At 36.5% G+C, this 16162-nt stretch overlaps 1 protein-coding gene across 4 annotated transcripts in view; it reads left to right on the top strand.

Moving 5' to 3' along the window:
- Positions 1-16162, top strand: part of FRY (FRY microtubule binding protein) — a 158689-nt gene that overhangs the window by 53436 nt on the left and 89091 nt on the right. For all 4 annotated transcript variants that reach the window (XM_041487219.1, XM_041487222.1, XM_041487221.1 and 1 more), the window contains exons 5-15: positions 755-845; positions 1219-1298; positions 1416-1496; positions 3056-3224; positions 5607-5699; positions 5795-5893; positions 8336-8437; positions 11598-11701; positions 12170-12278; positions 13216-13302; positions 15031-15202. In XM_041487219.1, the coding sequence (XP_041343153.1) occupies positions 755-845; positions 1219-1298; positions 1416-1496; positions 3056-3224; positions 5607-5699; positions 5795-5893; positions 8336-8437; positions 11598-11701; positions 12170-12278; positions 13216-13302; positions 15031-15202 (1187 nt within the window). The remainder of the gene's footprint in view (positions 1-754; positions 846-1218; positions 1299-1415; positions 1497-3055; positions 3225-5606; positions 5700-5794; positions 5894-8335; positions 8438-11597; positions 11702-12169; positions 12279-13215; positions 13303-15030; positions 15203-16162) is intronic.

The following is a 16162-nucleotide window of genomic DNA, read 5'->3' as shown; positions in this document are numbered from 1 at the left end:
CATGTTAAATGCTTCAAGTGGGCTGCAGAACTGTTTCTTTAATGTTTAATTTTACAAAAAATACTGTATATTTCATGTTGTCTTTTCAGTACACTTTGAAAATTTAATCGGTTGATTCAAATAGGTGGTCTTTTGGTATTTTTATTAGGAGCTATTCACCTCAGACTTTTACTCCTTTGTGTTGTTCTGTACAAGAAGTGTGTTTGAAAAGTTTGACAAGTGTAGCCAAAGTTAAAAAATTAACACTGGAACAGTTTTTAAGAGATAATACAGTTTAGTTGTGAATTCTCCACTGGTACTTTTAAGGCAGTTGTCAAAATTTATGACAAGTCTAAATATGAATTTGATAGCACAAAGTTATATTTGCCTCCAAAATGTAATTAAGAATGGTCTAAATGGTGTCATCAGCAAGAAATTTAAAATTTAATCCATTTTTTAGAATACAGAATACACAAGTTTCCTTGATTTTTTTTTTTTTTGATTGTTGTGGATCTTTAACTGGAAAAAAAAAGAAGGAGGAAATGGATAGGTGATATTTAAGCATTTGAAAGAACATCAAAGTAACAAGTTAGATTTGGTTTGCTTGGCTCAGATTTTAAGAGCGTAACAGTACATTACTTTCTGAAATGCTGGACTGCAGTTTAAAAGGCAGAATACAATTCCCTGTTACCTGTATTTGTGTAATTGAAGAAGGCATATAATATGAATTATGACACTTCTCCAAAACATTGTGTTTCTTGTTTTGATTTTGCAGTGATGAACAGCAGAGGGACTATTTAATGGAGAGAAGAGATCTGGCTATTGATTTTATTTTTTCTTTAGTATTAATAGAAGTTTTGAAACAGGTAGGAGTTCTTAAATTATCCATTAACTAATAAATGATGGAAATTACCAATACAAATGAATTTTGGGATTCTTCTTTCTGTTTGCATCTTTAAGATTATAATAAAATAATGAAATGCATCCTGTGTGCTTCTTCACTGCTGTCTTTCTTGCACCTGTATGACACATAGCATTCTGTGCTCACACAGACCTTACTTGGCCAAGTCTTTGGAGCTAAAGTATTTATCTTCAAAACTAAATAAACATAGAAAGTCTGGCTCATTTTAGCCATTTTGTTAGCTACATGCTATTTTAATTGATATATTTCTGAATGGATGATATCCCTGAGTAATACTAGCACATGTGTACTTGTTATATTTTATTTTATGTTTCCAGATTCCACTTCATCCCGTAATAGACAGTTTGGTAAATGATGTTATTAACTTGGCTTTCAAGCACTTTAAGTACAAAGAAGGGTAAGGCTCTTTTTCATGCAAAAAATTCTATTAAGAAGATACTTCCTTATTTTTGTAATAGTTGTGGTTTAAACAATATGTTTTCTCAGCTGAGAATTCTTTCTTGTGTCTTGCTAGGTACCTTGGTCCTAACACTGGGAATATGCACATTGTTGCAGATTTGTATGCAGAAGTAATAGGTGTTCTAGCTCAAGCAAAGTAAGAAAAATTCAATTTATTATTTCCTCCATAAATATAAAAAAGTCTACTTTCTTAGCATGTGAATATTATGATTTTATTTAAAACTTTATTTAAGTTTTCTGTAGAAATAAGTCATTTCAGTTCATTGGCCTTCTATTTATCCAGATGTTCTAGAACATAGGCCTCTAGGGAATCACAGGCTTTCTGCATCTAGTCCAGTGATACTGAATAAATTCAACTCAACTACAGCAGCATTATTTTTCCTATCTCAGCAATGACGTCTGTAGAAAGCCCAAAGGGCTGAAGAGAGCTATTTTGACTAGTTTTTTTGTAGATGCTATTTTTTCTTTAGCTGGGCAAACCTATAAATGGCTATGCTATCCTCCTGCATAGCAACAATGTTAAGGCTCTCTGCTGCTATTTCAGCTCAGAACTTAATGCATCTGCTTCTGAACCCTTCATCCTTCTTAGAAGAGATGACATAAAACATATTGTGGGTCAGATCTTAAATTTTGAATCTGAAAACGGTCAAACTCAGGATCTCCTGTACCCAATATAGCATCTCGTTGTATGCTTAAACCACCAACTAAGCAGAGGATGAATTTTACTGCCCTGATGTAATTCTGTCTGTCTCCTGACACTTTGGTGTTGCAGAGGGTGAGTCTCAGCTCTACAAAACCAGTCAGTTTGGCTTGATGTGGCTAAAACAGTTTGAGATTCTGGAAGTCATATAAATTCTGCTAAGGTCTTCCCTGGGCCTCTAAATTGGCTGGGTCAAATGCAAAAGAATTTGCATCTGGATCCAAAGCTTCAAGTTGACTGTCAAAGTTTTGAAGGGCCTTGATGTTTCTATAGCTGAAGGGTTTCTTCCCACTAATCTGTTTCTTTCAGTTCACTTGAGTTGTCTATCAAAGGGGGTAACAAAACGTTGTTAAATGCTACATCTACCACAATTACATTATTTCCATTTTGTGTCAGAAAGGGCAGGAGATCCTGTTGGATGCTCTTTCCATAGATAATTTTTATGGACAATGAAGTTGTCTCCAAAGACACCTTCAACAGATTTGTAGGGGAGACGAAAAATGATCACAGAGCCCTCTACTCCAAGTTATTGTAGTTGTTAATGCTTAAGTGTTACTGTAATGGCTGTTAGGGGAAAAAACTGAAGGGACAAACTGCCTATATGAATATTTTCAGGGTTATAGTAAAAACATTTTATTTTGAAAGTATTACGTGTACTTGCAAGATAGCTGTCTTCCATCGTGGATTTTTGGAAAACATTTGAAGGGGTTATTTAAATGGCATTGTTAGTTCTTATGTAAAAGAGATGCATAGTAATAAAATAATTTGAAACGTGGTTATCTAGAAGGACTAAGATCAGACAGTATGCTTCCTTCTCTCAGTTTATTAGAAGTGAAAGAAAGCTAAAAAAAAAATCTGTTCAAATACTGAGCAAAATGGTACTTTTAAACAACCTAAGTTTTATCTTCTTTAGGTTTTTCCCAATTTATATACCTTACAATACATTTCAAATATTGATTTTGAACTTTTTGAAACTAACCAATCTGAATTCATAGATTTCCTGCTGTAAAGAAGAAATTTATGGCAGAGCTAAAAGAGTTGCGGCATAAAGAACAAAGCCCATACGTAGTTCAAAGCATTATCAGTCTTATAATGGGAATGAAATTCTTTCGCATCAAGATGTATCCTGTGGAGGACTTTGAAGCTTCTCTTCAGTTTATGCAGGTAAAATTCTTAAGTACATAGCTGTGGTTTCCCAAACCTTTCTGAATGGGCTAGCCTTTATTTTCCATGTAATATTTTAAGAGATTTTCCATATGTCATTTCCACATAAACCTACATGCAGCTACTTCTGCTTGTTCTGAACTCCTCAGTGCTCTGGTTTGTGGAGTGTGTCATCCCATACCAACTTTTCATCAGCCATAGACCTCTAGTCCCTAGAGCTCACCCTCCAGCTAGAAGAGGTTTTGTTCTGTAGACCCCAGCCCTTCCACCCCACTATCCCACAGCTGTCCCTTGCCCTGTGCCCGTGCCTAGCTGTGTCTCCCTAGCTGCCCACTGCCTCCAAAGTGAATCTTCCAATACTCACACAGTTGCCAGAAAAGAGAGAAACTTCTAATGGAGGAAAACACTGAGGAAGGGACAGGAAAACACTGAGGAATGTTCCTTCCTCAGGAACAGAAAAAGCTGGGTCAAATTTCCTTTGGACGTGTTGTCTCTTTCTACCACACCTTCACCCTGCTTGCTGTAGAGTGCATTCTGTACCTTCCTATTTTAAAAGTCTCTAGTACAGAACATAGTTGGATTACAATGAATGCTTTAAATTAAAAGATTACACAGTTTTGTAAAAGGCAAGAAATTACTTCATGTTTCAGAGTCCTTGCTAGTAACGTATAATTGGTTTTGTTCCCACCAGCAGGTTTCTTTAGCTTAATCTTTCTATTCCCCTTTTTTTTCTTGGGATCACCCACATGGTTACATGCTTTGTACCCACTCATCCAGTAAAATAAATATTTTATATAAACCTCCATGTAAAGTTTAGTGTATAGATGTGTCAATGGAGAAAAAAATCAATGTTAGATGCCCACAAGTAAGGATTTGGCATTGGAATACAAATATACAGGCATACAGACACGCTGAGCTTTTTCTTTTAAGTCCTGAACAGGAAGCACATTCTATTTCAGCTTTGCACTATATTCTAAACCATATTTAATTGCATATTTAAGACATATTTAACCACACAGAAACAGGTCAATTTTTTTCCTACCTTACTCTTAATTATGTAGATATATACTAGTATGTGTCAACTTAGTTTTAAGTTATCAAGAGCTGGAAAAATACCAAAGTAATGTATGTTCAGTGCGCTTGACTTGATGAGTGAATGGGATTGTGGCTCAGCTTTATCCAGTGTTCACTGCTATTAAAAGCTGTGGTAAAAATCCTATACAGTAAAACTGAAATTTGGATCTCTGTCTTCCCCTGCTACAATATCTCAGTGCTAAATGAATTCTTATATTTACTGCTCTGCATCATAAGATGCACTTATGCATGTGGGAGAACCTCGTTTGCTCAGTTTGGTGAAGTACATTTCAACTCTTTGGGCAGTTTGTCTGTTTGAGTATCTCCATGCAGTGTTTCACCTAAAACCTGTCACACAGTGCTGCTGTAGTAGAGAGAGACACTTTCAAAGGGTCAGCTAATTTCAGGAGTGAGCTCCAGAAGAGCCTGTCTTCCCCCAGAGAGTGCAGAAGCACCTCAAGAAGGCTGGCTAGACTGACTGAAGCCATGTGTTGTATAATCCTGTTAGCACACAGGAAAAAAAATATGCATGTTCTGAGGTTTCAACTGCTCTGCATGACTGTGAAGGAAAAATGGTCAGTGGGGACCTTCCTCATACAGTCAGGGGCTGTTTGGGCCTTGAACCCGCAGAAGAAGTAACTGGGGCAATAGGATTTGTCATCCTCAGAGAAGTTGTACACACAAGTGGGTGGATGCTTATCTCCCCTCCTTCACTTCCTGAGCAACACAGCTGTCTGGAGAGTAGTTCACTGCATGTTTAGGACAAAGTCTGTTTTTATATTTTTCTTAATCCCCAGATGCAGGCTGGAAATTGTCCTCACATAGCACAATTCAGTACTGACCCTCAATATGCAACGAATCCTAGCAATGAAATTCATCCAAAAATATTTACAATAACATTGTTCATTGCCCTGTGTGTCTTAACCAGAAAATTACATTCTTTTTTTGGCCTCTCAAAACATTGTGTGAAGCAGTCCATGTTGACTATTAGTTTTGCTCCTTAAGATACACACAGGGCATGAGGTCAGCCCCTGAGTCCAACACAATTTCCAGTCCAAAACACCACCAGGCACAGCTGGAGTCAGTGGAGACTTTCTGGATTAGAGTAACAGCTCCTTGATCTTGACTTATGTCCTGCTTTCTGCTTGCTGCAAAATGCAGATTTAGAAGTTAAGAGGCAAATGTTTTCAGTGGGATTTGCAGGATAAAAATAGTCACTGACACGTGATTCACATTCAGCAAACATTCAGAGGTCTTTATTCCAGCTGATATGCAATTTATGTTTCTTGTATTTTTTTTTTAATTTAGGAATGTGCACATTATTTCCTTGAAGTTAAAGACAAAGATATCAAGCATGCACTGGCAGGACTGTTTGTTGAAATTCTTGTCCCCGTAGCTGCTGTAAGTTTATTTTTGATGTTGTTTGCATAATTTTTTAAAATTAGATAAAACAGCTTGTGAAATAGTTTTTTTACTGACATGGAATTTTATTTCAGGCTGTTAAAAATGAAGTGAATGTCCCCTGTCTGAGGAACTTTGTTGAAAGCCTGTATGATACAACGCTTGAACTTTCATCACGAAAGAAACACTCATTGGTTAGTAACTCTAAGAAGCGGAGATTAAAATTTATTGTCACAAATATTTCTGAGCAAGACTCTCGGGAAGCTGCAAAATGCTTTATTTGCATTTGTCTATAACCAATACATTTCTATTTGCAGGGAAGACTATTGTGTTTCCAGAAAATAACTGTACTTATTTTACTGATAAAATAGTCCAAATTAGTCTGAATCAAATATGTTGTCAGCTTCTGGTTCTGTGATTATTAAATGGTTAGGTTTTCTCATAGTTGTTATGTGTAAACATTAGGAGAAGAGGAGAAAGAATAGAGTTCACTTCTTGTCATGCGAGAACAAATGAGGCATGTGGGAACAGCTCTTTCACGGGGCTTAAATAATACATTGTAGGAAGGAAAAAATTTATAACACATGCCCTTTTAAATCCATAACTTGGCTAATGTGTAACTCCCTATTTCATTTTTTTTCATGTGAGATGAACAGTGGCACTGCAGTGTATTTTTGGAATCATGAGTTGATCTGAATTAAAAGAGGATCTGAGTCAGTTTGATGCTGGCTGCCTTAAGCAGTCTGTCTCTCCAACTGGGTCAGCGCCTGTCAGCAGTGTGGCATTAGCTAATCCATTTTGAAGTCTTGGACCTTTTAAGTAAAGAAAGTTTGTCATTTGTCCTCCCTCATTCTAGGGGAAAGTCAAAAGGACTTCCCCGTTTCCAGTTCTTTCGGCAAATGCTGGTCACTGGCGCTAGCGAAACTGCTGGGAGGACTGCGGGAGTGTGCTGGAGCTCTCTGCCTGTTACAACATTCCCAGGAGACAGGCAGAGCATCCCCTGGGGTGCAGTCCTGATCCAGTTTGAATTAGTGGGAGGCTTGAGGTGGATTTCTGATTTCTCTCTGCTTGCATTTGTGGGGCTTTGTTCCACTCTATTGAGTTAATAAAACATTGTTGGAACTGCAGCAGGGTAGAGCATTTCTGTACAGTTTTTACATTAAATAGCACTTCCCAAACTGTGGCCATACTTGCCAAAGTCAATACCACATTCTTGAGAAAGGATTGCACAGCTGGGCTTTTGCATTTGATTGCTTGTCTACACATACCACACTGGAGGCTACATAGTTAAAAGTGACAGAATAGAATAGATTCTTGTGAGGGTGTGATTAGAAATACAAACATTGCGAGGAGGAGGGGGGAAAGGCAAACAGTTTACAGAAATAGCTGCAGTGCATATTTCCAGACTTCCAGGAAGAAAGCACACTCCTTAAAGTCTGAACTGGACCAAGATCAGTGTTTGGTGAATCCATGCACTCACTGTACAGACAGGATGAGGGAAGTCATCTCGCTTCATTTTCTATCTAAACGTACCTCGTATGAGCTAGTCATTAAGGTTCTCTTTGTAGTGAATTAGGAAATTTCAGGAGATGGTTTATCTTCCCTGCTAGGGATCTTCCTTAGGATGGGTTGTAACACTCTTGGAATGTTACTAAACTCTGTGATCCAATCAAGTACTCACTATATAGTAAGAAAGTCTTCTGTGAGAAAACTTCAGTTATCCTGTCCCATATGTATTTCGGAGATGAAAATGAATAAAATTAATGTACATTTGCCATTTGCTCAAGAAATTAACCTAGTTATGGACAGTTTATGTTACGTGTTACAGGAACAGTAACTGAGATTTAGAATGTGTTTATACTTTGAGCTCTAACTGAAGTTAGAATTTAGAGATAATTTTTTAAATAATTCATCTTAAAGTGAATGTTAACTTATTTTTTACTAACACCTTTTATGTCCTGACTGGATTTATTAACATTACAACTGAAACCTTAGTCTTCTTGAAATAGCAGAGTCAATTTCCAAATCATTAGGTGCATTTTAGCTTATTTTTTAGTGTATCATTTATAAGTGTTAAAATGTTGACAAGGAGACTGGGTTCCGATATTACAGCTTTTATGTTCTGCTTTGCTTCCTTTTTTTTCTTCACTTCACAAGCTGTACCTCCCAGCAGATTCAGGCATTCCCTGTATTTTAACACAATTCTTTGATGTGTCTCGCTGTAAATATTGTGACTGCAGATTTTGAGGAGTAATAGTCATCTGATTCACAAGTTCCAACAATCTCTGTGGGTCCTGTTGTTTTAATAACAAAGTTTAGTTATTTCCATGCTTTTATTTCTCAGTAAACTGGCAGAACTTAGCCCTGAGAGTCTGTAAAATTGTGCCCTATCTTACACTGCTATGAGTACACATGTGGTTGGTTTTAGGTACAGATACCTCCTTGAAAGGTATCTGTAACAGCTTTAGAGAAGGCTCCTTTTGAATAGTACTGCTTACTAATGTGTTTATGTTGGCTAACTTGGATTGCACAAAACGGAGAGGTTAGAATTTCAAGTTTACAGTAGCTCTATTAAGTTAGTTTTGTGTTGTGTAGACATGCAAATAACACTATATTGACTTCCATTTCCTGTTTAGGCTTTGTACCCCTTGGTAACATGCCTGCTTTGTGTCAGTCAGAAGCAATTCTTTTTAAACAGATGGCATATTTTCCTCAACAACTGCCTTTCCAATCTCAAGGTTAGTATCTCTTGGTTTTACTGTTGTATCAGTATGCTCTGTTGATCTGTTGCATAACCTTTTTAGGTAAATCTGGTGAGTTATTGCTATTACCTGATTCCATACGTAAGTTTATTCCTGTCAGTACAAGTTCTTTAGCTGTCCAGGTTTTTTCAATAGCAAAAAAGTATTCTTGGGCCTAGTTCTACTGTTCATCTAATTCAAACCAAGACTGAGTCAAGCACCTGTGAAACACAAAAAATTGCTGATAGAAGTTAATAGGTTGAGTGACATACCAAAACTGAGCTAGTAGTAACTTGCTTTTTTTCACATAATCACTGGAAACAAATAACTTGTTATTACATTTCCTAAATGGAATGCCTTGCAGGACACTGATTCCATTGCTTGTTTCACTTGTGTTAAGTGTTTGCATTACAAAAACCCTAAACTGTTTCAAGTTTTTTCCTCCACGTAGCCCTTCTTATTCCCTTGCCATATGCTAGATCTTTGAGGTTTAAGGTTAGTTTTCCACTGCAATCTGCTGTGGTTCCCAGGCTGCACGTAGTGTTCAATGCACGTGTGCTAGTTATCACTGCTGCTCCTCCACGTGCCTTTTACTTTTGCAATAACTCAAATCCCATGCCATGCTAAAACTGCAGCCCTGTAAAAGGATGGTCCTGTGCCCACCAGAAAGGGCAATATAAGAAACACAGTGAAGTGTTAGAGCAAATGAGGGACCCCCCAACTGTGTCTTGATGAACCAATGGTTAGGAGGCTTCTGCTAACAGCACACTTCAAACTTCACACAAACGTCACATTTCAGTCAGTTTCCCAGCTCAGAGGCAAATATCTGTTCTCCAAAAGTTGAGTTCTCATGCTTATCAAAAAGGTATGTATTACATCCTTTTTCGCTGTTGCTTTCTGGTTGTGCTTCCTCTCTGTCTTAATGAAACAATTTGTATTTACTCTCTTCATATGGATCCTACTGTTAAAATAGCTCTTCAGAGTGTTCAGTCTGCCTAAAGATTTCTTTCTGCCAGTATTTGAATACCTAACCTTCAGCGAAGATTCATTAGAATGTTACCTGCAAAGAGATTCAGAAAATAACCTTGTTGTTATTGAAACTAATTTTATGGGGATTTATGCAATTGTACAAGCTTCAAAAAAGGCAAAGACAGGTGGGAATATATATTTTTCTGAAAATTAAGGAGATCCTGACAAATCATTTGAAACCATCAGAGAAAATATAAGAAAAGTTGGTCCTATCTTACTGATTGAAAATAAAATTGGAATTTATCTTGCAACCTGTAATTCATTGATATATGCTTCAAGTTATAGGGCTCTCAGATTAATCTGGTGACATTAATTCAATCTTTACTTTGGGGAGAAAGTAAGGTAGCTGAATATGTGGTTAAAGTAAGAAAGTGATTGATCCTTCTCAGTACAGAGAAAGAGATGCCCCAACCATTGAAACAGTATTTTCACCAGACATGCTGGCACCTCAAAACCCAAGCCAAACTCACACAGCTGGAGGAAAGGCTGGAAATCCATCTGTTAGTGGGAGAGTTGTGCACATCAACACCATGAGCTTGGACAGATCTTGCTCATGCACATGCCCTTAAGGTCCCTGGATGTATCCTGGGCTTTTTATCATCCTCCTCTTAATCCTGTTTCTGCCATGCAGTTTACTGATCTGACAAAAAACTGGCCACCTATTTTTTGAAAACTCCAGTGATACTGGTCTCAGCCCTTTTCTGCTCCCTCTTTCTCAATGGCCCTCACAGCTAAGTACCTCATCACTGGGCTGTTTGGACATTTGCTAACAGATAGCTTCCTCCTCTGCTACACAGACTCTTGTTACTTTAATTCAGTTAGCCGCAGCCTGCTGTTTTCTTGAAAGCTTTGGAAGAAGAATAAATTTTGAAAAATGTACTTCATCACCTGTTGAAGAAATAAAATTCTTGGATCTGAATTGTACAGGGACTGACGTAATTATACCTGATGAAAAATGGATTGGAAGTAAACAGGTTAATAAACAAATTGATTATAACTAATTTTATTATTTTATAATGCTGCAGAGATTAATATGCCAAGTAAAGTTTGACATTCCTTTTATTATTTATTCTAAGCATGTGTGACAACCATTGTATGCTGCTATAATAAGCAAAAAGATTTTATTCAGTTTTCTGTCCATATAAAACTTTATTGCATAAAATGTGTTGTCAAGGAGTTGAATGGAAATTGGGGCCCAAAACCAGTGTTTCTGTTCCTAAGCTTGTCACAGATGCCACGTTGAAAGTTTAAGTCATCTCCCATATCACTGGCAAATTGTCTTCCCATAATTTTGCAGGACCCAGAGCCATACACATTCAGGAATTTCTGATGGCATCAGTTGCAGTTTCTTTGATCAAACCGCAGTCTTTGATCTGTGGTTCAACATTTGTCTGCCTAAAATATCTCAGATTTTTGCCATGGAGATTTGGCCTGTGGGCGAGGCAAGCTTTATCTCAGGTCAAAGTGTACTGGACTCCTGCAAAGTTTAACCCAGCAGATGACTCAATGTGTGGGAGACCATCTGATTGGACTGCACTTACTTGTTTTTCACTCAGACAGCCCCTACAAGTGCCACAGAAACAGAAAGCTGCATATGACTGAAGAGACCCAAAGACAATCCTGTACTAGTTTCTAAAAATAAACAGCAATCCAGACAGATGAACCAATTCAGTCCAGCTGATCACAGATGCCATGTTAATTAGGCCTGACTAAGCATCCACCGATTTTTGTCCTTTCACTTTTGAGTATGTGTGGTACATTCTCTTAGCTGTTCTTTGTACCAAGCCTCCACCACAAGGCAACTTTTGAATTTATGTAATCTGCTGAATAGGACATTTTCTTTTCATAGTCAAATTGTGGGTGTTTTCAAACAGAGATTTTAAATGGTAACATTTATCTAATTTAACTAACTTAAACTAATACTTGGGTTTTTCAACAACTTAAGTAATAACAGAAGCAGGTTGGATGCCTGAGCATCCTACAGCTGCAGGAATGGAGCTCTGAGCAGTTGTGAGGATCTTTTTTTAGTGGTTTCATTATCAAAATGCTGACTCTTGGCATCCATTAAGTGTAGAACTTCCTTGCTAATTAGTGCCTGAAGCTTTACTTACGTGATATGTTTCTCTAGAATAAGGACCCAAAAATGGCTCGAGTTGCACTGGAATCTTTGTACAGACTACTGTGGGTTTACATGATCAGAATTAAATGTGAAAGCAACACAGCTACCCAAAGGTAAAGTGCTTTATTTGTAATGAAAATCCATTGTAGAGTGGATGTGGAGTAAGAAGAGGTTTTATAGTTCTCCTGAATTCCTTCAAATTGTACCTATTTTTGTTACGAAATAAGAAACTCAACTGTACACAACAAAATATTCCCTCTTGTGGCACTGTCAGTTATTCTGTCACCTATGAAAATTGCTGTATAAATTGCTGTTTTCTGCTTTTGGAAAAATTAGAAGTAACTCCTTGTTCAGTGTAAGTTAAAAATACTTTTGTAGTGGCCATTGACTGGTTAATTTACTTTTCATGTAGTAATGAAATAAAATAATTACACTGAATTTGTAGCAAAGGGTCAGAACAAGACACCCCATTATATTTTCATTTGAAAGGAAGTTTCTTCTGGTCATTCTAAATGGAGTGTTCATGTTAAATGAAGGTCTGTGAAGTCCAAAAATATCTAATGTTTAGTTTTCTTTTGCAGTCGACTTATTACTATTGTCACAACCCTTTTCCCAAAAGGGTCCCGTGGTGTTGTGCCAAGAGATATGCCTCTAAACATCTTTGTGAAGATAATACAGTTTATTGCACAGGTATGGGAGAGCCATGCATATATCTTTCCATGTAATTAACAACTTCTTTTCCCAATAACAAATTAACAAATAGGTAAACTTCTAATGACTGAATTTTCTGCCACCATGTTGACATTATCTGTCAAGCAGGGAATGATGAAATTATAGACTGAGCTGGGGCAAACTTCTTTTGAACGACAGGTTTTGATTAACCTCATTCCATTGAAAATAGATGAAAATGTGATCACTTAACTCACAAGTAATTTTTGTCAGTTTTTAAAATTTCCAGTAAGTAAAAAACGCATTTGTTGACACAGTCTGACTGTCAATAAAGTTCAGAATAATAGTCCATGTTTCATCCTGATACTGCATCATCCCTGGTGTATAGGACAATAAGTTGTACTGCTGTCGAAGCAGGAAGTCAGATGTCAACCAAGTTCAGCATGGAGTTGACACATGTAGTTTTCATCAGTTCAAATGGGAACTGCTAAAATAGACTAACCTACGGTGCTGGAAGTTTTATCTCTATTATGACTTAATTTCAGAAAATTTTCCCATTGAGCAAAGCACTTAAGCACGTACTTAAAGTCTCTGAATAGGAATGAAGCAAACAGATGCTTAAAATCTTCCCTTAACTGTGCCATCTGTGAACAAGCTCTTTTTCATGTAAAATACTGTGTTAGTGCCATAATTACTGCAGTTTAAATGAAATAATTAAAAGCTTTATTTCCAAAATGGATAATTTTCTATTTAAATGCTATACATTTTGGATTTTGTGAATATAAAGCGTTGCTAAAAGCTTAGATCTGATAATATGTTCTATGTACTTCTGAAAATCTACTTTACCATATATTTAAATAAACCCTGATTAAAATGGTTTTCGGCATTCTATAACCTTAATGAAAATAACTAACAGAAGTGAGCAGCTTACTGATTTGCAGTATTTTTGCTATTTTAGGAACGTTTAGATTTTGCAATGAAAGAAATTATCTTTGACTTCCTTTGTGTTGGAAAACCAGCAAAAGCTTTCAGTCTCAACCCTGAGGTATGATGTACATCTGTGCTTTTTTGCCTTTTTTTTTGTTTGGTTTTTTTTCTTTATTTCCTGGTTACATTATAAGCATGCTTTCACCTTTGTCCTGTTTTCAGGCAAAATCTTGAATCTGATTTATTGGTAAAATACATCTGTGAATTTCTAATTGTAAAGTGTCACATTGTTCATGCCTTTCTGATGTTTTCTCAGTGAAGAATATCAAATGTGAAGTAGTGCAAATGTATAATACAAAAAGAAAAATATAAATAAAACTATTCGTTGCAGTATGTCCTTATCAGCAATATGTCTGTTGTTGTTACATGCAACACCTTTAAACTATTTTAATAAAACACTAATTTTTCTGTTATAATGTCAGTGTTTTTCAAAACAGTTTTACTGAGTACATAATGCAAGAAAGCTCGAAAAAGAAAACACTAATAAAATTTTACCACTCTGACCAGCACAACTCCACTGGTGTTGGTGTCATGAGTCAGCTTCCTCGTGCTTTTCCTAGAGAAAACAATCAGAAATTTGAAAAACTTTTCTAAAAAATCAAAATATAAATAATTACGAAGAGAATAAAAAATTCTCTTAAGAACATATAATTCATTAAAATTTTGAAAATATTTTCCTTTGAAAATTAGGAAAAACACAAAATAATTTGTGATCCTCTCATAAAACAGGTCACTATTAATCTTGCAGAATTAAACTGTTGTATCTATTCACTAAGATGTTAAAATAGAGTGATTGCCTTGCACAAATTATATTTGCTAGAAAAATGTGGAAAATAGATTAAACTTTCTCCTGTCAAAAGCAAGAAAAATGAAAGGCAAGCTTTACTTTGAACACAGCTTTCATCTTTCTGTAGCAGAGTAAAAAAGAATGAAACAGAATTTTTGAGCGGGCAGTCCTCACCATGCTCTGGGTCAGCCACCTGCAGCATTCACCGAGAAAGGTCCTACAAAGGACATTTTGTGTTAGCCCAGCTAAGAGGGGGTGGACATAGTCCTTAGCTTCTTGTTGAATCAACATCTGAAATTTTACTCAACAACATTGTAATTCTGAAAATTAAGACATTATAGTGCCACTTTTTTATGTATGTGGACTTCAGCATTCTGAAAAAAAATTCCCCGTAGTCTGTGTAAATGCATCTGTGGGAGACTGTCAGTAGGATAGCCTATTAGTTTTTGGAACACATTCCAGAGAAATTGAAAACATTCTAGTCTTTCAATGCAAAGCTTGCAAGATTTCCTCTGGTGCATTCCCAAAAGGCATTCATATCACTTAGATTCAGCTTCCAGATATTTTCACATTGTAATTTTGGCATTGAGCATCATTCCAGACTTCTCTCTCAGTATGATTAACCCTGGGGCCTTTCAAGACAGTTATTGATCTTTTTTTCATAACAGATGTAGGTCATTTGTGTTTAACTGAAGGTCCATTTAAGATGCATTGCTACACTGCAGATCATATCCAGGTCTTTTATCCTGAAGATAAAAAGATAATGTGCTAAGCAAATACTTAAAATTCTGAGAGGGGAGAGCACTGCTCACAGTGGAGATAAGAATTCACTGTTTATTTCATGGGCAGTTATTGTGAAATATATCAGGCTACTTAATGTAGTGAAGACACAGAAAAAAATGCTAGCAAGTGCATTCTACAAATTTCAAAGCAGATGAAGAATATAAGTGTAATATGATTATTTGATTATGTAACTCATCCATCTTTTAAATTTCACAGAGAATGAATATTGGCCTGAGAGCTTTCTTGGTAATTGCTGATAGCCTGCAGCAAAAAGATGGTGAACCACCAATGCCAGTGACTGGAGCTGTCCTTCCCTCAGGAAACACTCTCAGAGTGAAGAAAACATATTTGAGCAAAACTCTTACAGAGGAGGAAGCTAAAATGATAGGTCAGTAAGAGAATGGACAATACAGAAACTTGTGTGAGAATGGATGTGAGCATGTTTTCAGCACTTGAGCAGAATAGTTTATTATTGTTGAGTATTTGATTTATTTTTGTATTGTAAAAATTTAATTTATTGTGTGTTCAAATGAAATGTGTGGTTCAGTTTGACAAATGCCACTTTTTATAGGTTATTCTGAAAAGTCCTCAGTCATGCTCCACAAGAGGTAACAACCCTGTATTCTGAGAGGGGTTAAGACACAGGTAGTCTTTAATCTTTCAGTGGTGGTAATTGTGTTTATTCGTGGATATTCATCCTATTAGAAAGAGAGCCTGTGCTCAAAGATGTACCAGCTTTCAAAACCGTCAAAGATGCCATTTATAGCCTCATTTTAACTGCAATATCTTAAACTTTCAAAATGGCAAAACTTCTAAATGTAAAATAATGTTGTACTGAAGTGCCTAAGTTAACAGCACTGGTGTCTTGGGCTTCAATGTAGAGCAAGAATCCTGTGCTGTAGAAGAGCCTCTCTATCAGGCACCTGAAGGTGCCTGGTTTTGTTGGCAAAAAAAAAAAAAAAAAAAGAAAAATTTGGTTGCTCCCCTTCACACTTCATTAAATCCATAAAGTTATGTGAATGAAATTAAATCTACACCAGTGGCAAAGACCTGCGTTGTACTGTGCTAGATCATTGTAGTAGTACCAAGAAAATAAGCAGTGTAAGACCCACTGCTGTTGAAGTATTTGAAGTATTTGAAGATAGTGTTTGATAACAAATGTTTGCACTATTAAATTCTTGTATTAGCCATTTCATTGCCATTTTATGATGCAGTATTCCAGTTTCCATGTATAATACATAAGTGCTCCTTTTTGGAGCAGGCAACATATTCTGATTTTGGATCAGGATATCAGGAATATCCTGTCTCATGAGGAAAGCATTTTTCTTAGTTCATGCACCACAGCATG

This window comes from Pyrgilauda ruficollis, unplaced genomic scaffold (genome assembly GCF_017590135.1).
Source record: "Pyrgilauda ruficollis isolate IOZ18807 unplaced genomic scaffold, ASM1759013v1 scaffold8, whole genome shotgun sequence".
Classification (NCBI taxonomy): Eukaryota; Metazoa; Chordata; class Aves; order Passeriformes; family Passeridae; genus Pyrgilauda; species Pyrgilauda ruficollis.
Note: the sequence above shows the minus strand (reverse complement) of the source record. Positions and strands in the feature narration are given on the sequence as shown.